This window comes from Parasteatoda tepidariorum, chromosome 1 (assembly GCF_982258835.1).
Source record: "Parasteatoda tepidariorum strain Cologne lab strain chromosome 1, Ptep-v5.0, whole genome shotgun sequence".
NCBI classification, from domain to species: Eukaryota; Metazoa; Arthropoda; class Arachnida; order Araneae; family Theridiidae; genus Parasteatoda; species Parasteatoda tepidariorum.
In genome coordinates this window covers 1,991,020-2,014,977 of record NC_141755.1, presented here as the reverse complement: position 1 = coordinate 2,014,977, position 23,958 = coordinate 1,991,020, and the positions used below count along the sequence as shown (strand labels likewise).

At 31.2% G+C, this 23,958-nt stretch overlaps 2 protein-coding genes across 2 annotated transcripts in view; one reads left to right on the top strand and one right to left on the bottom strand.

The window, feature by feature from the left end:
- Positions 1-630: 630 nt before the first annotated feature.
- Positions 631-22,154, bottom strand: LOC107438857 (cytochrome P450 2J1). The gene is made up of 7 exons (XM_071180259.2): positions 21,860-22,154; positions 19,058-19,423; positions 17,251-17,578; positions 11,286-11,485; positions 5,723-5,986; positions 2,342-2,515; positions 631-832 (listed from the first exon to the last, which is right to left on the bottom strand). Exons 2-7 carry the CDS (start codon positions 19,407-19,409, stop codon positions 660-662), a joined length of 1,491 nt encoding a protein of 496 aa, XP_071036360.2. The 5' UTR covers positions 19,410-19,423; positions 21,860-22,154; the 3' UTR covers positions 631-659.
- LOC107438855 (cytochrome P450 2A6) overlaps positions 22,011-23,958 on the top strand; it is a 40,573-nt gene continuing 38,625 nt past the window's right edge. Inside the window, exon 1 of the mRNA XM_043046351.3 lies at positions 22,011-22,308. The gene's annotated coding sequence lies outside the window, so the exon portion shown is untranslated. The remainder of the gene's footprint in view (positions 22,309-23,958) is intronic.

Sequence of the window (23,958 nt, the reverse complement as noted above, 5' to 3'; positions counted from 1 at the left end):
GGCAAATTTCTTAGATTTTTTGTAAACATTTTTACTAAAATTTACACTAAGAATAATTCATATTTCCGCAATTAATTTATAATAGATAAAATATTTCACGTATGTCATTTCACAGCAAGAAAAATAACTATATAAAAAATTACTGAGGAGAGAAAATTGTGATCACTAGTAACCCCTCTCCCTCCCTCCTGGATAGATTTTTATAAACACCCCCACATTTCAAGTCATGGGTTGCGATAACTGCCCCAATTGATGTTTGTCTAAAATTAATATTATGTAAAAAATAAAAAATACATGATGGTGAAAATAAAACAATCAACTCCAAGACGTTCCAAAATTATTGTCTGCTTGTTTCGTTTTGGTACTTGATCAATTAGACAAGGGATTCATTACAGTGGCTCTCCATTTTAGAGATTTCAATGCCTTCAGCTTACAATTAAAAATTACAATCTACCAACTTCAGCAGTTCAAGACATATTATTTTGAGGTTATTAAAATGTTAAGGCAATTATATACAACACACTAATGTTTTATGTTATTATTACTGCTACATTTTGATTTCCAGGTGCATGCGAACCCCGCTCTCTCCTACAATCCGAAAAAGATTCTTTGTTTACTAAGTTGAACACATTTTATTTTCCCGAAAACATGGATAAGATTTATTTGTGGCTTCTGAAATGGGCACATACATTCAGTTTGTCGAAGTTGAAAAACACACTTTGACTCTCATCTCCCGCAGACGGCTTTTCTAAGCGAAAGTTTTTAATGATCGTTGTCAAGAAAAGAAAAACCTGTATCATAGCAAATCCTTCTCCCATACAAGACCTCTTACCTGTGAAAAGAAAGGTATTTTTGTAAATGATATTATTTATAGATCATTAGAAACATTTATTTTGAGTCAAAGATAAGCCATGAACCAAAGCTGGTCATACGTTTTTTTTTTTTTTTTTTCATTTTAATTGAGAGAGAGTAATTTTTTGTCTTAACCAAGATTTCGATTTTAAAAAAGCTTAACAGACGATCATCGAATCTAAATTATAAATGTTTTTAACTTAAAATCTTGTGCAACTTCTCTACAACAGAAAAACACTCTCATTAAAAATAGAATGAAATTTTACCTCTATATTCAAAGAATATAGAATCTATACATATGTGACAAACTTGATGACTTGTGAGATGAATCGAATATCCACCGATGGATCGGTGGGAGTTGCCAACATAAGTTTTAAAATTAGAATCTTTGAAAATTATTCTTAATATTGTTTTACAATATGCACACCATTAAATATAGTTTTCCTATAAAAGAGCTAGACTAGTGGTCAGAAAGTCTCGTCTTGTGAGATGCACCCAATATTTTCTTTAGAAAATCTAGATCAGCTTAAGTTTGGACTACGTACTTGGGAAGAAAAAAAAAGCCCCAATTTGTCGACCACTGAGCTATAGGCTCATTGAAAGACGGGAAAATGTATAAATGACCTTCTTTTTATTTGTAAAATTTTAATGTAATCACATGCATCTTTAGACATTCAATTTTTAAAACATTTGATTTGCCGATGCATTTTTGCAAAATGGTAGCAACATGTATGATTCAGCATTTAATTATAGGTTTAATTAATCTCTTATGATTAAAACAAGTCTTGCAGATAGTGTGAGGAAGTCACTGTTCTTCAGTGTTTATAAAAATTATTCTATTTTCTTCTTGTATATCGTTATTGAACGATAACTTTAAAGATAAAGGAAGCAAAAATTCAATGTATGTAAAAATTAGTTAATTATAGTATGTGTGCTCGAGTTATATGCATATGAATTCATCAGTTCTAAAATTGGTATTACCGCCATGAAAAATAACGTTTCACGTCTGATTTAACATCGTTTCATTAGATGACCTAAAAGAGAATGAATGCTTTTTACGCAGTTTTGGCGCAGTATAACCGATTCAGACTTTTGCGTCATTAAACCCTGTATTAAAACAAATGTACATTTCTTTCGAAATATTTGACGGATCGAGCTATATAACGCGAGACATGTTAAATAATGTGATGAATCGCATTTTATTAAACAATTAGTCTACAACATATTTAAAGAAATTAAGAATTAAAAAAAATATTTTTAAACTGCAAGTGTCATTCAAACTATACATCTGTAATTTTCACAAATGAATTTACATATTATGTGTTGCACTCCCAAGTACAGTGAATTACAAAAAGTAACATTTAAGTGTATTGTATCACTTGAGAACAGACTATTTTATCTATCACATTGGGAATTATAGTCTCTTGTGCTTTATTGTATGTTAAGGAAGATCATAAATAAGAAAATATAAATAAATGAAACACCACACCTATTCCAAATAAGGGTAAAAGTTCAGCTTTCTTTTTTCCATCTTTTGCTATAAACCTTGATGGATTAAATTTCTGTGGCTCTTCATAATCTTCAGGATTCATGTGTGCCATCCAAAAATTATAAATCGTTGTTGTGCCCTTAGGTATTCTATAACCATTCACGTATGTCTCCTCTAAAATGAATAGGTTTTACTTAAGACAATGAATAATGCGTAATAAATATAAAGAAATAAAATATACCGGGGAAAATTAGGTTCATTGTAGGATTTTGAGTGAGAAATTTAAAAAAAATACAATGGGGGTGTACTTCAAAAAGAAGATGATCACACATATGACCTATGACATCTACTCCAGCTAATCGTTTATGCGCAAAATGGCGGAGTGTTAGAGTTGAACTAAGTTTCTCCACATAAATTAGAATGTTCATTAACGTGAAGTTAATTATATACCGCTCCGTATCGCGCATGGAATATAATTCTTTCTCGCCTTTTACTTATTAACTTATATTTGTTAATTGTTTATGAATTTTTATAGCAACCGTGATATATTTTTGTTTTGTATAATTGGTTCGTGGTTTCATGCCTGTGAGAAATATAGAGTGAAATCGTTGTATGCAGAAAATGTGTCACTTAAGAGAATTGATACTTGACGGGCACTCGAAACAGTTATTAACGTAAACAAATGCCACGTTTCAACGACCCATCAGGATCTAGACCAGGGGTTCCTGATGTCTCGTAGACCCCTTGCATGTGTTTCGATTTTGGATAGACCCCTTATTTACCTGATATTTGTAAGTTCATCCACTTTAAATGAAGTTTTGACAGATGGTATAGTGCTACTCAGTGTGAAAGATTTCTAACTGCAGTCAAGTGTAGAGTGAACAACTTAAGAAAAAACACATGTTAATTTTATACATTTATTAATAAAATTCAAACTAATTTACCGCTGAAAAATACTTTTTTGTTACAAGAGAAAACCTTACACGCAGAGAAAATAAGAAACGTACTCGAGTAGAGCTGCAGGCAACTGCTAGTTTATAATAATTCAGTTTCATACAAGTATGTCAGAAAATAATCCCAATAATTTAAATTTTAATAAAAGTTTTACTTCATAGCTACTTTTATAAATTATGTAGAATTTAGATAGATATATGTCTTCATATTAAAAGGCAGTATAATGTAAGTAAATAGGTACTATCGGTGTATGTTGATTATTCCATTCATGAAATGCCAAAATTGAAGTCACGATCAGTTTATATGAGATCTACTATCGTTGACCCCCATTTTCATTTAATGGTCCCCCGATTTTTTTTCACTTGACATGGATCCCTTGCAGGCTGTCATCGACTCCTGGGGGTTGATATAGACCACATTGGGAATCACTGATCTAGACGCCATTTATACTTGGAAATCGAGAAGAAGTGAAGTGATTATGCCTAATTTAAAACAGATTTAATTGGATACCTGTAAGCGACGCATCACGCGTGTGTTTCGAACCTGAGTAAATCGACACATACCTCTATACGGTAACGTCACTTGCAGGTTGCAGGTATCTATTGCATTCGATGTTTCCCATTTCAGACGTGTTTATTTTTTATATACAGTGCAGTTCATTTGGTTTCAAAACTCTGTGTATTGAAAGGCATACCGTTGACGAGAAACTACAACGAATGTCTCTTTTAACGGTTCTGTTCATGACTAATTCCTATTAAAAACTCATTCCTATTCGATAATTTTGAATTCGTTTGAGATAGTGTAACTTAAAATGACGTCATGAATCCTTGAATTTGGAAAAAAGGTCATGATAATTTTTGAACAACTTAAATATGTTCTACAAATGTGGACGATAAACGACACGATACACACACTCACCAAGATTCCGATACACCACACTGTTATAAATTTCTCGTCACCAAATGGTTTAATAACAATTATTATTTAGTTGTTCGCCATATTCAAACAAAAAAGTCAACTAATCATAAATAAGATGATATTCAAACTGTTAAATGCGTAAAAAACGTTTATTAACTATTTACATGTAATACGGTTAAACAATCAGAATTTCATCACACCACCTAATGAAGGCATTTTGTTCCTTGTATGCTCGGTACACATCATAGCCGAGAGGACTGTCAGAAAGAGGGTACGAGTTCGAGTCCCATCTTTTGTTCCCTTCAACACAAGAAGAGCTCCCCAATTTGTGATCCTGAACTAATTCTCATTCACGCAGCATCATGAAACTGACCAAAGAAGTCTCTTACGATAGTTGGAACAACCCCACATTCCACGGTTCATTTCATAAAACACAACTCAATCACAACATAACTCCAATGCGCATTACTTGACGAAAAGTCTACTTTCTACATCTAGTTAAATTTCTTTGTTACAGTTTTGAAACCATGCCAATCGTAAATGGTTAAAAAACAGTATAGTTTCGTATTCGTGATTTTTTTTAACTAAACTAGTTACGAATGGTTTTAAAACCTTAAAGGTAAAAAATGTTCTTCGCCATGAAATTTACAGTTAATTGGAAGGGCAGACAGCTGCCGATTATTTTAGATTGGAAATTCTTACAGTTCACTGAACTCCAGTCTATTCCATCTTGGTAAATAGATCTTGTATATATATATTATGAAAGCTGTTTAGATACCGAAAAAGATGAAAATGTCAACAAAAAAGCTTGTTTTCGCAAGTAACAAATGTCCGCCAAGATCCTTTGGTAATTATTTTCTGACTCAATAAACTGCCTCGTCTACGCTTTATAACTTTTAATATGCATTGGTGGCCAATTTCTTTATTTCTGTCTAAAATAAGTTATATATGAAATGGTATTACTACCTGTTTCATATATATTCGGGTTTACAAAAAGCTCTGGTAGTTATCTTACTGTGATGATTGCAGAAGATGAATTAAGTATTTGCATACAATAAAAAATATTCACTATCACAGAAAAAAACTTTTTAGAAAGACGTAAAAGTTGGCTGGTATGCGCAAATAAATTGATAAAAATAAAAGAGTTAGTTCAGGTTGATATTTACTGTTAACATGCTGTGAAAACTTAGTGAGTCCCTTTGGAGGGAATATCTTGTAGTAACAAAAAACTGCTTTTAAAAAAATGTGGTAGGACATTTGTGCTTTCACTGAGTGAATATTTTCTGTTATTGACTACCACTTTTAGTTTAATAAAACCTCCCTCGAATCATTTTTGATGAATTTATTGATATTTTAATAATATATTATGGTATACAAAACGTCCTAATTTACTTGGAATGAAGTGATTAAGCTACTACACTTTATGTCTTTTATTTTAAGAAAAAGAACAAAATGGAAAATTTTGAGCTTAATTTGTTAAAAGATATAAAGATGTACTTCAGCACTTACTGTTGCAGTTCAATCCAACGAGAAGTGGAAAAACATCCGTTGTTCTCATTACTTCCGAAATGAAAGCATTTGTGTAGGTTAGTTTGCTTTTATCCTCCATTCCGGGCTCTCTGCTTTCACCAACTACTTCAAGCAATTCTGAATACACCTTCTCTTGCTCTTCTGGATGTTCTAGCAGAACCCGAATAAACGCTCCGATAAATATTGCCATGAAATACACACCGTCTCCAATAATTTGAATTAAAGAAACCACAAAAGCTTCATCTGAAATTTTTTTATCAAAAAAAAAAAGAAAATTAAAACAATGACTTAGTAACAGCAAACATAGAAATAGCAAGGTCTTAAATACAGTGCACAAAAAGAAAAAAATGAACTACCCTGAATAACTTTTGATTTAATGATCGAGTGTTCACGTTCCAGAACTTTATTGTTCAAGAGGGTGACCTAAAACATGCTACTTAAAAAGTGCAGACGATATTTTAAATTACGAAATCAGACACAAAAACGTCCTTTTTCTGAAAAAACATAAATTTTTTTTCAGACGGCTTCGGATTTCTGATCCCCCCCCCCCCATAATAAAGGGGAGTAGTCAGAAAATAGGATCCCCACAGTTTGGTCAGAAAAGTGGTTCAAAGTTTGGACCCTTTAATGTTAATTTTACTTTTTGTGTATTTCTCAAGAACTTTTTAAGCGGATAGAAAAATATTTGCACACGATTATAAATTTCGTTCATCGGAGGGTAATTCCATGCATAAAATAAATTTTAGAAAATATTTATTATTTTTTTATTACTTAATGATAGTTGTGAAACTTTGAATTGTAAGTTGTAAAATTACATACTTTAAAATGGAGTAAAAATTTCTATAACTTACAATTCAAAATTTTTCGATTGTTACTAAATGAAATAATAAAAAATAATAAATACTAGGAGGCTTCGCCCCCTCCTCGCTGCCGCTCGCCAACCCCCGGAACTGCTTTCGTAGTTCATTTCGGATTGCTTCGCAATCCAATGCTCGCTTTGCGCGCTCATTGGATACGTTTTTAACGTCTAGGTTTTGTATACTTTTTTGAATACTGAAGTTCCGAAAACTTTTCACTGTAGAAAATTCTAAACCTGTACATTTAAATATTCATTTGAAATTGCAAGCAGTTCACATATTTTTCTTAATCATACTATTCTAAATTTCAGTTGTTGTGAAAAGTAACTGTTGTAAGTTTTGTTTTAAAGTCTTTCCCACCAGACGGCTAAAGCCATGTGTTGTGAAACAATATGAAATAGTAGTCTGCCACTGAACGCCGGATGTAAAGCATCGGCTTTGCTGAAGATAATTTTGTATTTTTAATTCTCTGAAGGGAGAGCCACCTTAATAATATGGAATTTGTAAAATAAATGCATATATTTTTGATTGTTGATGAAGACCATCATTTTGTGCTTTCATCAGTGTTCAGAAGCAGAACAACTATAAGTTTTTTATCTTATCACAAAAATATAAAATGTTTAAAAAACAAAGAAAAGAGTAAGAAAATGAGTATAGTCATAGAAAAAGTTCAAATTATAATATAGTATTTGTCAGTTAAAATAAAACTTTTTGTTTAAGTCATTGCTAACAATTCAAATTTCTTCGAGGCAATTCTAAAGTATAAATTAAGGTAGTATAGTTAAGTTGAAACACAATATTTTTAGTTTTGATGTCAACAATACAATTCAATTTTTCACAAAAACGATTGTCTCCATTGTTAAGTTCAATGTCAACAATTCAAATTTTTCTGAGGTAACTCTTAACCTCTAAATATTATTTTTTTTATGTACACATTTCTAAATGTCAGTATTCAACCACAAAACAACTTGAAATCCTCAAATTTATGTAATGAATTGATGTAATGTAAAATGTAATGAAAGAGGGTCAGAGCAATAATGTAAGTAGAAGTAATGTTAGTACTGTAAAATTAAAACAATATTTTTAATCAATGAGCCAAGTTCTTCAAGAAGCAGTTGTAGAAGTAGGTTGTTTATTTAAAACTTTTTATAGAATTTCTTTAAAAACACAATTGTTAATTTTGGCATTTGGCGACACAACACTTATAGAATTGAAGGATTTGTTACGTCAAGCGCTCAGGTATCATAATTTTGATCTAGTTGCGCTTCTATGTCATTTTTATTTATGTTGCTAAGTTAACTTTCAAAAAATTCTGTAGCTGGCAACAGCATTTTTATTTTTTAAGTTGTTTATTTTTATTTCTTTTAGAATTCGTTATTTTTTTAGCGAAATGTTTTTTAACCTAACAGAATTCTTTGCCGACTGTTTTCTCTATGAATGAAGAAAATAAAGTAAATATTTAACTGTTTTGAAAAGAATCTTATTTAGTTGTACAAAGTACTTCAGCCAAAATTTGGGAATCACGTAAGAGAATTATATATATTAGATCAGAAACACATCATTAAAAGGCAGAATGCTTTGGTGTTTTCAAAACAAAGCAAACGTTGCCACCGGCGGAAAAGAAATACAGCCAAAATTTGGGAGCCACGTAAGAGAATTATATATAATAGATTTACTAAAATTCATTTTTGCTGGATTCATCTTTTGATATACAGCATGGAAATTTATCTATGGAAATTAATGTATGGAAAATTAATCTTTGGGTATACGAATTTTATAATTGTGTGCGAAAAATTTTCAATTCGCTTAAAAATTTCCTGAGATGTAGTGAAATACGTAAAAAGTTAAATAAACATTAAAGGGTCCAAACTTTGGAGCGTTTTTCAAACCAAAATATTGGGACCCTATTTCCCAGATTACGGCTTGGGGGTCAGGTTTCCGTCGAACAAAAAGATGTTTAGGCAGAGAAAGTACGTTTCTGTGTCTGATTTCATAACTTAAAATGTCGTCTGCACTTGTTAATTAATTTGCATATTTGAGAGCAAGATTGAGATTTAGAACGTGAAAATCCAATCACTGGATCAAAAATTATTCAAAGTGGTCCGTTTGTTCTTTCTTTTTTTTTTGCACTGTACATTTTAGTAACTTTGCATAAGAATTTTGATCAAATTGAAATAATTTTCGAAGTTTAAACCTAATGTCGAATCATACTCGTTTTTCATTTCGTCCAGAACTCCACTCGTTTTTTATTTCGCTGTAATTCAAAAGTTAATTTAGTGAAAATGTTGAGTATTTTTAACTTTTCATAATTTGATCCCTTTTAATTGCTTATTTAATCATTCGTGTATTGGCCTTACATAAACGTATCTACCTAGAACCTTATATACCTAGAATGACGAGAGGGCCAGAATGGCCCCGTAGAAAAGGTATTTTATAATATTTATGAATAAGGTTCCTTTTTAATAAGTATGAGATACCCCATCTTTTATAAAAAAAATAATAAAAGTATTTCAACGTATATATAATTATTATTTATTGGGAAAAGAAAACTCAATTGAAACTAATGCATAAGTACAATTGAAAAGTCCATTTAATCAAATATTTTCGTTAACCAAATAAAATAAAAAATCAAAGAACTTCGATGATGATAATCAAGTCTGTAAAAAGTGTTTTATTAAATTAATTGAAGTTTTACTTAAAGATTTTGTATGTCTAATTGATTTACACGCCAACTATCTGGGAAAAGCACACACTGATCCCTTTAGTCCTTCTAGGTATACAGCAAAGTTCAGTCTGTCTAGTGTTAATGCATGGTATTTTACGTTAGATAAAATCATCATCAGCATTGGCACGACAGCCCTTTGTGAGCCTGGGCCTTTCTCAGAAGCTTTTCCCATTCTGCCCTTCTCCCAGCAATTGTTTTCCAGTTCTTTACTTTTAGGGTGCCAAAATCCTCATCCACACAGTCCTTCCATCTCTTTTTGGACCTTCCTCTTGGCCTTTTATTGGAGGGGGTTGCATTAGAGACTCTCAATGCTGTTCGTTCTGGGCTCATTCTCACTACATGCTCGGCCCATCTCACTCTACTTAATTTAATAGATTTAATGATATCATCGCCATCAAAGATTCTATATATTTCAAAATTATATCTTTTCCTCCAGTTGTCGTTATCGAGTATAGGGCCAAAGATGGTTCGTAGGACCTTCCTTTCGAAGGTTGCTAACAACTTCTCTTCCCTTTTTGATAAAGTCCATGTCTCTGAAGCATAAGTCAAAACTGACTTGATTAATACCTTATAAAGTAAGATCTTAGTCTTTCTTTTTATTAAGTGAGATTTCAATAATGATCTTAAACCATAGAAGCAGCGATTGGCTGCGATTATTCTTTTTTTGATTTCAGGATTGATGTCATTTTGATAGTTTATTTCTGATCCTAAATGAGTAAAATTTTTTACAGATTCAAATTTAAAAGAATCTATTTTAAACAATTTAGGGATGGTTTCCATTGTACCACAATACATATATTTTGTTTTCTCCACATTCACTACGTTAGATAAAAGGAAAAACATTATAACCCAACAGGTTGTGTAGCAAAAATTTATTAAGAGAAAACTATCGAAGCCAAAAACTGTTTACTGAAATTAATAATTTTAGAATAAAAAAGGATGACTGGTATTTATAATGTTTTTAACAAATAAAAAGAGTGATAGTTGATGTTTTCAAGATAAACTCACACCAGTCCTTACTTTGAGAGCAGTTTTTTTATCAAATAAAAACTAGTAACACAAATATTAATATTAGCTTTATCGTTGCTTATCAGAACAAATCTGTCTTCTACGATATATTTGTAAGGAATAAAGCATTTTCTTCGATTGTTTTCCCTTCCAAATACCACTATAACAGTTTTCTATTTGTGAAAACAGATTTAAATTGACGTGTGAAATATTAAGAAGATTAATATTCCGAAGTATCTTTTAGAAGTGAACTATGAAATAGATTTCTATAAATATCGGTAGCTGAAATTTCAACTTCATTAAAACAATATTTTGCTATAGTTTGATTTAAAATTATAATTATCTTGTTTCTTTCGAAAAAAATATTTAAAAATAGGTAATTTTTCTGACAAGAAATATTTTTTTAATAACTGCTTGACCGTTTTTGGATTTTACCATTTATAACAAGGTGATTTGAAATTATTGTAACATTCAACATTTGTAAGTCTTACAATTCAAAAGTTTTTATAACTCTTATATCAAATGGCATAAAATACCAAATATTTACTTAGCATAGCGATTTTTGCATCCAATTATAAAATTGGTTTATATTTGGACAAATAAGTTTTATAATTGAATTCAAAAAGAAAAAAAGAATCGTTAGCTTAAATCAGTTCCCGCAACATGGTGAATCAATGCTGAACGCGTTGCCATCATCGTGTCTAAAAATCGTAAAACTTTAATCTTCATGTCCTTCTTTGGAGACATACTGGCTTTTTGTAAGAACGATTTAATTCGCGAGGACAAAGATACCGATTATGCTAACCGTACTCTATCAAAAGGTACCCCAAGTTAGAATCGAGTTGTGTTATATACTAAAGAATGGGTAACTAATAATTGTATCGATACATAGCCTAAAAAATTTTATAGATTGGCTTTTAGTTATGACAAGGGGAGCAAATTTAATGAGCACCTGTAAAATATTTTGCTGTCGGATCACTTTTAGCTCTCCTGTCCATTTTTTCTTTCAAAAAAGCATCTACACAATCCCGTATATTAGCCTCATCAAATGTTTTCCTTCTTCTGTTGAGAACTTTGTACAAAGTGTCTCTCATGTAAAAATGCTGTTTTCTACTCTCGCTGAAGCCTTTGGTGAAAGGAATAATAAAATACCTACGGAATAATAAACACTATATTTTACAGAGATTTAAAATAGGTTTAATTAAGAGTTAACGTAAAACTATAAGAGTTTATTTTATCAACTCTTTCCAAAACAGTTTTACGTGTCTGTCAAAAATGTTACAAACCATTAGAAATGTAATACTTTTTGCTTCTAAACGTTCAACGATTTTCAGCTACCACTATTCTTCAAGCAATAAGGAGCTGAAGTAAGTCTCTTCAATAAGAATACGTTTTCTGATTTGGTAGCGAAGCATCTTTATCTAGGATATAAAGTATTTAATATCTTTTCACCCAGCTACAAGAAAGTACCATCTTAAAGTTAACTCTTAAAGATGGATGGCTCCAGTGGCGTACGCAAGGGAGGGGTTTAAACACCCCCCTTGAGCTCAGACAAAATGGCAAAAATAAAAATTTTAGTAGAAATTATGCGAGCTATTATTTTTTCAGACTATATATTTTTATTAGCCTTATGCCTACTTTTTTTTCTCACGGTATTTCTCAGAATACTGAAAAAACATTAACTATAATAGGGTTGTGCTTTTGGTTCCTTTCTGTCCTACCAGTATAGTTTTCGAGACTGGCTGTTGTCATTCGCGAGGTCTTGACGCGATGATTCTGGAATCCTAGACGTTCTGTCGTCTTGAGACAATTCGAGAATTTTGGAGAAGCGGTGAAAAATTATATAAAAGGGGGAACGGAGTACAGTGGAGTTAGTTAGTCAGACTAAGAGTTATCTCTCCCGCTTGTCTTTCAGAGCTTGCCGCTAAATCTGTTTTGATTTATCTCAACAAAAAGTTCATTCAAGTCCCGCAGTGGACTGATCGTTAAGACACGGTTCCCAGCAGATCACCGAAGTCAAGCATCACTGGCTACGGTCAGTGCGCGGGTGGGTGACCACTTGGATCAGCCTGCGTAGGGACTGAGAGTGTTCGGTATTGGTCCTCATTAAACTGTTCTACCGTAAAGTGCTCGATTTCGCGTGCAGGTCGTCGGGCTACCGAAGCGGGAGTGCCATCCTCTCCGCAGAGGATCAAAATTGTGATGGAATGTCTTCGGATCATCCTCAGGGGTGTTTCCCAGACCGTCGCCAATAGCCCATCGTGCAGCTCTAGTGCGACGTAAATTAACTACTACAACAATCGCCGAACCCGTCGCCGCCACTATTTCGACTAGTGAAGAAATCAGTAACAATACCATTGGAGATACTGTGCTCGTTGAAGTTATTAATTCCAGCTCGAAACTTTGAGATTGTAGCATAGCGGATATTTCTGTACCAATCCATATATATATATATTTATTTGCTGTTCTTGGATCTTTAGGATGTCAAAACGCAAGAATTTAACAATTTTTAATTATTTTGCGAAAAAACCGATGCCTGAAATTAGTGAGGTGGCAGCATCTAGTACCAATGTAAGTTTTTCTGTTGTACAGAAATGTGATATTTCCGTTGAAGAAAACGTTTTTAACATAACAAAATCTGATGAATGTGAAAGTGGCCCTCAAAGTGTTACTTCCCACCCATATGACATTGGACTTTTTTTAGAATATATTACATTATGTTCTTAAACTTAAAAAATCAAATCAAAATTTAACTAAACAATGTTGTCTAAATAAAAAGTCAAAATTGTCTAGCTGTCTAAATTAGGGAAATAATAGTGCTTTATTACAGACTCGAATTTCTTTTAGTGGTTTCGGAAAATTATGAACACCCCCCTTGAAAAAATTCTGCGTACGCCACTGGATGGCTCATAAATGACCTCAGACTAGCAGATAAATTTTAATAATACTCTGCCTGATGTCTTAGTTACTAATGTGTTGCAAAATTGCGCAAAGGGTTAACACACTATAAAAAGAACTCCTAAACAAATACGATCTAATTTGAAAACTCGTGTACTCATTATTGAGTATATAGTAATGTGTTCAAAATTGAAATAGCATACATTCATTTTTGAGCAAATTGCATTGTCTCAAAAATGACACAAAATGTCACATCATCATCAATTGTGACAAACCTTATTAGATGAAGTGTACGAAAAGAAAATCTAATTAAATAAAAATTTACCTCCATTCCAAATTTATTTCAGAAATCTTAAGTTCTGTAATCAACCTTTGCAGCAGGTTTATTTCCATCAGAGCTGTTTCAATTTTGAGTAATACATGGTTAATTTTGAGTATTACGTATTACACTATATGCAATAATGAGTACATGACGTTTGCAAATTCAATTATACTTGTTTTGGAGCTACTTTGACACATTTTTGCACAATTTTGAGAAACCCTATCTTTTACAGTGTAGTTACTTTGATTTTACACCGTTTACTTTCTCTTATTAAGACTCATTTTCCAAAATTCAGGGGCATTTCCAAACACCAATACATTTAAAGAACGCAAGTATTTTTAACTAAAAATATTTGATAATAGTGACCGTTTCGTGCATTCTCATTGGACGGAAAAATCTCGTTATAATCAAATGACTTTTAAGTTCCAAATATCTTAGGCTATCATCAGCATAAAATTAATAAAATTTATTACGAAATTTTCCTGCATTCAACCAGCATCTTAAAAAAGCAAACAAAGCAAACCGGAAGTCTTGCAGTCCTCCTATGACGTCATAGCAGCTCATATTTGTGTAAATCAATGCATTCGTATCATCAAGAGGAAGTTATAAACGCCTTTTATTGTTCTACCATCTGCTGATAATCGGGAGAGCCTCCGCCAAGAATAAGATGAATATTATTTACATATTTATAAATTATTTTCTAGTTTATAACTGTAACATTCATTTATCATACCGTCTGAGGACGCTATACCATAGGAAAAAATTTTCATGAAAAATTCTGTTTCACCTCTATTACTTATTTAAAAGTTTAAGTGCAAAATGAAGTAAAATCTAATTTCTGCTAAATCTAATGAAAATTCAAATGTAGTTTTTTTCTTCTTCAGAATAACAAAATGCAAATTAATTAGAGCAGAGGATTAAGCAGCGTGGAAGTAATCATGTCATAATTTGTTTGCATTTTGATAGTGTGAAAAGAATTTTCAATATGTGAAGCTCTTGATTTGTTTGCACTTCATTTTTTTCATACTTAAAATTTGTAATGTAGGTAAAACAGAATTCGCCATGAAATGTTCCTCTGTGGTATAGCGTAATCTTTGATTGCTATTCAGAATTAAAAATTAGAATTAAAAGGTAAAGTATTGTAATTATATTATAAAGTAAGCACTTAATATGACGTTAAAATGCAACATTTTATGGTAAAGATATTTACTTGCCATTTCACAATTATTAAATGAGAAAAAAGTTATATTTTCTTTTTAATAAGCTACATTTACTTTTAAGTTAAATTTTACGTATAATTGTATTCAACGTGAAATAGAATTCTACGAATGAAATTTTAATAATGAATTAAAAATAACTATTTAAAAGAACTCGGAGTCACTAGCTCCACCAAGCCTCCGTAATATCTTCTTCACCACTGATATTTTTTCTCTACTTTAAACGTCAATATTTCGCACAAAAACTCAAAATATACATTTAGTTTTTAAATATACAATTATTGTAGGTTTACTTAATAACACTTTGATTATCTGTTAATCATAATGAAATAGACTAATACCTAGATTTGAAAAATAATCATCTGTACTCGAAAAGAATTGAACCTAAGGAATACGGTGTGTGACTTTCAATAGGAAGAAATAAATGAAACGTCATTTTCAGCACTTCAAGAAAAAGCACTTAGATTTGCAACAATTTCGAAACAAAACACAATAACAAACAAAAGTGACTCTTTTAGCTAGTCAACTCCCTTGTTGCATTTCAACTGGACAGAGATCGACCCAACATATTATTTTCCTCCTACAAGTTAATAATTCTAGAAATAATTGTCGAATATTATTCTTTTTTTATTCCATCTTCCTTCATGTACATTTTCTACAATCCTTAGTCATTTCAAATCTTACAGTTTTTTCGCAGCAAAACAAGTTGAACACACAAAACAGTCGCGGTTTTTACGATATTTTATTATAGAGAGAGAATTAATTTCCGCACTATTGCTGAATGCATTTTCATAGGCAAAAGATATTTTATAGTGATAAAAATTAAATAAAAATTTAAAAATAAGCTTATGGAAAAACTAAAATAGTATCCAGTCAAAATGATAAAATTTTAATTGGGTCCCAATAGAATTAGGAATATTTCAGTTCTATAAATTTTTGTTTCGATATAACAATCAGTGTAAAGAAACAGTTGTTGTGGTTGAGGTTTATAATATAAGAATCCCGAAAAGCATATTCAGATAATTATGTTAACGATAGCGATATATAATTATTTTTTTAGTTCGTTACAAGTGACATATTTTTTTACAACCTAAAACAAATCTATTCCCATTAACTGTGGATTAAAAAACGAATCATTATAGAAAGTGATATTCCGAGTAATAATGATAGATCAATGAAACGCAGAATGGGGACAGGGTTTGAATCCGAAGACGTTAAAATTTTGATTCTCAGCACAGAGGATGGTAGCTCATCGATTTGAGTTGAGCGAGCACTTTACCGTAGTACAGTTTAACAAAGACAAATACCGCCTCGGTCCCTTTCGCTGGCTGATCAAAGAGGTCGCAGCCAGTGATGCTCTATTGAAAATGGTGTTTTTCGATTAGTCTTCTACGGAGGGGGGCTATAATGAATGAGAAAAAGGATGGGACGGTGTTTTAATGTGTTTCTGTTTATAAGAAATGTGATTCCAAACAAATGTGAACTATCCTTTTTGTTGAAAGATGTATAATGGAGCTTTGTGACTTTGTTTCTTCTCCGTTTAACCCGTTTATTTTCCCTCTGGAAGGTTTCGCTTTCAAAATTACCTTTGTTTTATGAGTCAAATCACACATACAAAGATGGTTGGAAGAGTCATTAAGACCATTTTAGTTTTTAACACAGTAAAAATTCCATAAACTAAACTTTTTATCTGTTAAATGTTTTCTAGAAAGGTTAACTACTAAGATAATACTGCACAGTGTATTAATAACAGTATTTTACTGTGTATTAATACAGTATAATAGATTTTTATGTAAAGGATCTTGCAGACTATAAAATTGACTTATTTCATAATCAAATTGTTCTAAAGAAAATTTTCCTAAATAGCAAAGCACGTAAGAGAAAATGTCCAACTACTTTAATTGAATCCATTCCACACACACAAAAGTTGACAAGTTTCTAGTTCATGAATGCAGTGAAACGTAAACAGAATGTTTAGTGTATTTATCTCAAAATATTGTGAAGTGCAATAATCAAACATTTTCAGGAACGGTAAAATCAGAAATGAAAAAGCAAAAGGATAATTTTAAAAAAATAATAAAATAATTCAAAAATATTAACAGATAATAAAAATGAATTATTAATAATGAATAATAATGAATTAAAAGATAATTAAAGCAAAAAAAGAATGACTAGAATCCATGAAACAGTTGAATGAAAGCAATAGATGAAAGAGATCTGATCGAAGAGCAAATTGAGTAATAGTTCTCAAACTCTATTATATGTTCACATAATCTCCTTTCAAGGCATTCATTTCGGAATTCATGCTTTTACAACGATCGTCACCAAAAACATCCCTCCCTTATCGGCAATAATAACTCACCCAATTCTCACAAAAACTATGCTAAAAAATATTACATGTCCGCTCGATTCACTTATAACCTCTCATCAATTAGAAAGATAATAATTATTCAAGTTCACAAAAATAAAAACATACGTACTTAGCTATATTTCCACTGAGAAGAAGTGTGGGAACCGTCATTGTTGCTAAAGCCTGAAAGTAATTTTCATTAAATTCTCGCATCTCTTTCTCGCTCATTCCATCGCCTCCCAATAATGTCTGACGCATTATAGCATTACATTTAGTCAGAACAATGTTGGCAATATCCACCGGTTTGCCCTTTGTTTCCTTCAAATCACCAATCGTCTCTCTTATGATGTCGTACATGCATCCTGAATCCTTAATCACGTTCATTCCTCTCTCCCTGAATTGTCCAAGAAAGAACTTTCTTAGGGTTTTCCAAGCTTCACCTTTGATACCAACAATCCCTGTTTATAGGATTAAAAGAAGGATATAAAATATTCTGTATAGCACAGCATGAGTTTAATCCTTCACAAAAAGGATCAAATCATGAGCTCAATTGCGAAAAATTAAATGCCAGTAAAAATGTGAGGATTGCGAATGCATGGCCAATGCGAATCCTGTTGATCATACGTTTCTGACAGTTCTTAAATCTTGCACTGAGTTTTAAAAAAATTGACCAGCTTAAGATCTTTCCCTAACACATTTTTGTTTAAATCTGCAGTTTTTACAAAATAAAGCTTTTTTTCGATACAACAATAACGTTAATTCTTTATAATATTTTCAAAAAGTTAAGCACTTTTGACACAATCTCTACTTTAGTCAAAACACTTTGGTAGACACAGTATCAGTTTTTGTATGCCTATTTTGTATTCTTTTATCCTTTAAAATACGTTAAAGTACTAACGTTAGCGTCATAAAATATTTTGTTGCATTTTTTTGAAAATGCTAATTTTTTTTTTTTATTCACATTTGTTGGAATTTTTCAAATCTGTAAACTAAGGCGTTGTTTCGTTGGTATTCCGGTCTGATGACTCTATGTTGAAAACTGAAAAAATAAATTTTTAATTATTTATTGAATAAGTGGCAAGCAAAGTGCAAATGATAAGGTATTACATAATTAAAATAAATTAATATTTTCGTCTGCTCAATTTATCTCATCCATAAATTACCTAATTTTTTTAAAGTTTAATCGAAGCCTACTTAAAATGCCTCTTTGCTTCCAGGACAATGTTTTTCTTTCTAATTTCGCTTTTTTTTTCAGTTATAAGCAAATTTCTTTCTTTCTTTCTTATTTTTGCATTTGAAATCTAAAAGCACCACGCAGAGACCATTAGGCTCAACTGAAGTTGCTTACTTATAACTTACAGATTATAAATACACTAAATTAAGAGCAACATAGAAACGAGTGGTATTACCAGGACGCCTGTGTTATCATCATAACAGAGTCACAGACAAGGTAATAGCCGGACTATTCATCGCTTATATAACCTTTTCTTTGTCGTTAACAGTTTTTTTCCCAATCTCGTGTAAATATGTAAGAAGTTGCATATATTTTCTCTTTAATTTTCTTTTTTTCTATTTTATTACATCAGCGTAAATGTTATTATTATTCTGACCCCTGTAAATATTATTATATTCCAATCTAGTTTAATCTCAATCATATTTAATTTCCTATCGATTTCATCATATGTTCAACCGACTGGTTTCCCAATCATGACTTTACTATTGGGTGCTTGGCAACCCTTCTCCCCCATTTCTACTACCACTTCATACATCCCTTATAGGTCTCAAAAATCAGACGAATCAGTTAATCGCGGCAGCACATTGAGATTCTTATATACTAAATTACGTTGCATCTTCGACTACCTTTAATCTATTTGTATTAAGAATCATTTACCGGAGGGGAAAAAAATTATGCAAACAAAAAACAAATAAAAGCTTACCATCTTTAAAGTAAGCGCTAATTATATTATAGTCTACAAGTCTACTGTCAAAACAATCAGAGTTGGCAACGTGAACTTCTTTAACTGCTTTGATAGATCCTAAATGTAGGTACAGCTGTCCTGTAACACTAAGAGTATACATATCGCCATACTTCTTCCCCAGTTCTTGCAATTGAAGGTGACCAGTGTCGTGATCTAGATATGGCCAGTATCCAAGATAAGGAATACCAATCGGCCCAGGTGGTAATCCTTTATTTCTTAGAAGATAATAAATGCAACTAAAAACAACAGCAATTACAGCAATAAATACTGGTAGATCGGTGTTACTCAGAGGTACAATATTCAGTAGCATTCTCTCCTCGTGATCTGCAACAGAAACGCATTCTTTGTAATTAGTTAACGTAAAATACTTATTAAAAATCAGGATTCTGTTGCGTTCAGTGAAAGAAAATAAATAATAATGTTGCCCTCTACTGAAACTTTAAAGTCGATGTACAAAAGCCTTGGGACTTTATTCGTTTTCCTTTTCTTTTTGTAAAATAAATAAGTTACATTTATTTTAATATTATGATTTTATTTGCAAATTTACATATATTTAAACGATAATCAGATGTCAACAAATATAGTAACAAAGGTACGATAAGAAAAAAGAACTGTGTTATTAAAATAAGTTGATAACGTTTGAAATATTCTTATCGGGTAATTCAAGTGAGATAGTTTTTTAAATAATAAAAAAAGTATCTATTTACATAGACCGTACTCATCTCTACAACGTGTTTTATCGTTCTTACATAATGTGATGTTGAAAAAGAAAGTTGTATCATCATTATTTTTCACTTATCGATAAATGCAAATTTTACGTATCGATTTTAAAATTAGAAATAATAATGATTAACAAATGCATTGATGATTTATGATCAACAAATACAACAATGATTAACAAATGCTTCAAACTTGAGTCCTGGGAAAATAATAAATAAATCAGAAATAATTTTCCACGAAATCTTACCAAAAAGGATTTTTGATTTGATCCTCAGGATTTCGTTTTATTGGATGTTCAGCATATATAGCTGATACTTTCATACGTTAACATAGTTGTGATCATGACTATCCTGATAGTTAATAAGAATAAAAGACTTTTAAGGTTGAGGTCTAATTTTGTTTCGTCTTGAAGTTTGAATGTCACCGCCTTTGATTTGTTTTGGACGTGAGTGACATGATCAGTCTACGCAATATGTTAACCAAAACAGGTTTCTTTGGTTATCGTTCGAATGGTTTCATTGAAAAGAACAAGCGGATTGTTCTTTAGTTTCACACCTAATCTTAAGGATAATCAGTAAACGATATTAATCTGCATCGATCTGGACTTTCCAGTCACTGCACTAAATTTCTGTGACATATTTTTTTCTCTCCAGGGAACTTCATAATTGCCAGGTTTGAGACCTTAGATTTAACGATGACTTCTTTATCATTCTATAAAAAGAGAGTGCAACTGTATAGGAAAGTCATAAATGTACATGATGAACAGGAGTCGGTCTAAAATCTCCCTTATGGGGCCAAATGTATCAGATACTAAGTGGGAGTGTTTTTGCGAGGGAGTCATTGATCATTTCAATTATTCCTAGAAAAAAAAATCAGCTGTGTGAGTTTGTGGATTGTGCTAAGCGTGTGTCGTGTAATCAGACGCTCTACTGGTAACCATCGTATTGTATTGCTGCTGGCTGCTTGAGCACATTGAGTCTCTGTATCTTATGTAGTTAGAAAATTGCGACAATTAACAGTCTGTGATGGGTTGAGAATAAAAATTTACCATCAAGAAGCAACTTCTTCATAGGCTTCTTAGCATAGTATCATTATTAAGGGATAATAAATGGCAATCGAATAATGATCGACATAGTATCATTATTCAAGGTATCTCAAATAGTGTTTTTTGATTAAACTCGAAAGTCTTAGGAATCGTGTAGTTATGCGTTATGAACTGGACTTCTTTTCAAGATATTTTCGATATTTTGTCGAAATCTGATTATTTCTGATTATGTCACCAGTGGCCATTAGAGATTTGGACAGAATGTTTTGATATAACTGCCAGTTTGTGGTATTGGCTCATTTAAGATCTTCTAAGAAAGAGACAACAGTGATCAGGAGAAATATCATTACTCACCGCAGCCCTTAAACTTAATATATTCTACTGCCGATTAAGAACTACATGCATAATATTTTAATTTTATTGAAACAATTATTGTTAGTCAATACTGAGGTGGTTTTTTAAATTTTTTTTTATGCGCCAAACTCAGCTTCAGACCCGACCTTTTGATGTTTCCTAAGGAGTTGAGTTTGGTATCATTTTATAACGTTTTTTTCGAAATGTCAAACGCCCCTTTTTTTTTTAATTTTTAGATTTGACGCGATTTATCGAGATATTTTTTCTTCAAGCAAATTGTATTTTATTTATTTGAAATAGAGATATCTTAAAATATTCAAACTTTTAAGATAATTTTTTTTTCTTTTTGCGATTACAACGCAGCCCGTTAACACAAATAAAAAAATAAAGAACTTCCACTCAAATTGGGATATTTTTTTAATGAAAATCCCATTCTGGGGATTTCTGTTTTAAGTTGTCCCTGCTCCATTCATCACCATAGGTATGGAAGTGGGAGGTTTGAGTTTAGTATCATTGACAGCATTTTTTTAAAGAATATTTTGAGCGTATATTTTTAGATGTTTGACCATTTCCATACCCTTTGGGCACATATATTCCCCTTTCATTTAAGAATTCGAATGGAACATTTAAATAAACCTTACCTTATATTGACTAAAAAAGAGAAACCAAATGTGTTTTCACATTGAAATTTTTCAACTGATGGGTTTCTAGGATCACAGCTCTTCAACAACGAAGAAAAAATAATAATAATAAGACAAAATAAACTAGAGATAACATAGACAACAGTTTCGAGATAAGATATAGGTCAAAAATGAGTTTGAAATGTTGTCAATTTCTGAACTGATAAACTTTTTTTTTCTGTAATATAATGTTTTTTAGCCACTTGTGTGTGATATGAAAATACTGATTTTATGATTAAAGTTTTCAACTATGAATGAAATTTTCCCGACATTATAAAACGATAATTTGCCGTTTCATCATTTCTCAATGGGCAGAAAAAATCGCGTGATATAATTTTTAATGTGCAAAGAAGGTCCGGATATCTTTGTCATCAGCATAAAATCAATTAAAGAAACAACGGTTCATACCTGTAAGTCATTTATTTATGTTTTTATGAAACGGTTTTTATAAGTAATATTTATTGATCACTCTTTCAAATTACTATCCTCGGCAATTATTGCGTTTTGATTTTGATTAATACTCAAAATGAAAGCCTTAAAACTAAAACTCTTATTCTACTATAAAGTAACACATAATTTTACATTATTATGCAACCTTTTATGATACCGTTTCATAATTATTAAACGGTAGATAATTTGTCTTAACTTTTATAAAACGTTTATGAAAAACTGTTTTTATACACTATTCTCTTAAATATAATTAAAATAATGAATACGAAATAAATATTTAAAACTTTAAAGAATTTTTGAAATTAACTTTCCACACTGCTTTCATGAAATGTCTTCCGTTAAAAACATTTAACGATTTTTTATAGTGACCCTATTTTAAATATGAATTTGGAAAAAGTTTATAAATTAAATTGCACTGGTTTTGCTAAAGCTACTCCGCTAAAGGCAAAATATTTTTCTTCATAATTATTTTTATGATTAGTAAAGAATTATAGCTAAAACTCACCAAATTCGGGTTAAGTTGGTATCTCCACAAATGCATTTTTCGAAAACAATTTAATTAACTGTAAATCAAATTTATTCAAGAATGAGTTATGCAATAAATGAGCAAGAGAGCAAGTTGGTATCTCCACAGTTGCATTTTACGAAAACAATTTAATTAACTGTAAATCAAATTTATTCAAGAATGAGTTATGCATTAAATGAGCAAGAGAGCAAGTTGGTATCTCCACAGTTGCATTTTACGAAAACAATTTAATTAACTGTAAATCAAATTTATTCAAGAATGAGTTATTCATTAAATGAGCAAGAGAGCAAGTTGGTATCTCCACAGTTGCATTTTACGAAAACAATTTAATTAACTGTAAATCAAATTTATTCAAGAATGAGTTATGCAATAAATGAGCAAGAGAGCAAGTTGGTATCTCCACAGTTGCATTTTACGAAAACAATTTAATTAACTGTAAATCAAATTTATTCAAGAATGAGTTATGCATTAAATGAGCAAGAGAGCAAGTTGGTATCTCCACAGTTGCATTTTACGAAAACAATTTAATTAACTGTAAATCAAATTTATTCAAGAATGAGTTATTCATTAAATGAGCAAGAGAGCAAGTTGGTATCTCCACAGTTGCATTTTACGAAAACAATTTAATTAACTGTAAATCAAATTTATTCAAGAATGAGTTATGCATTAAATGAGCAAGAGAGCAAGTTGGTATCTCCACAGTTGCATTTTACGAAAACAATTTAATTAACTGTAAATCAAATTTATTCAAGAATGAGTTATGCATTAAATGAGCAAGAGAGCAAGTTGGTATCTCCACAGTTGCATTTTACGAAAACAATTTAATTAACTGTAAATCAAATTTATTCAAGAATGAGTTATGCATTAAATGAGCAAGAGAGCAAGTTGGTATCTCCACAGTTGCATTTTACGAAAACAATTTAATTAACTGTAAATCAAATTTATTCAAGAATGAGTTATGCATTAAATGAGCAAGAGAGCAAGTTGGTATCTCCACAGTTGCATTTTACGAAAACAATTTAATTAACTGTAAATCAAATTTATTCAAGAATGAGTTATGCATTAAATGAGCAAGAGAGCAAGT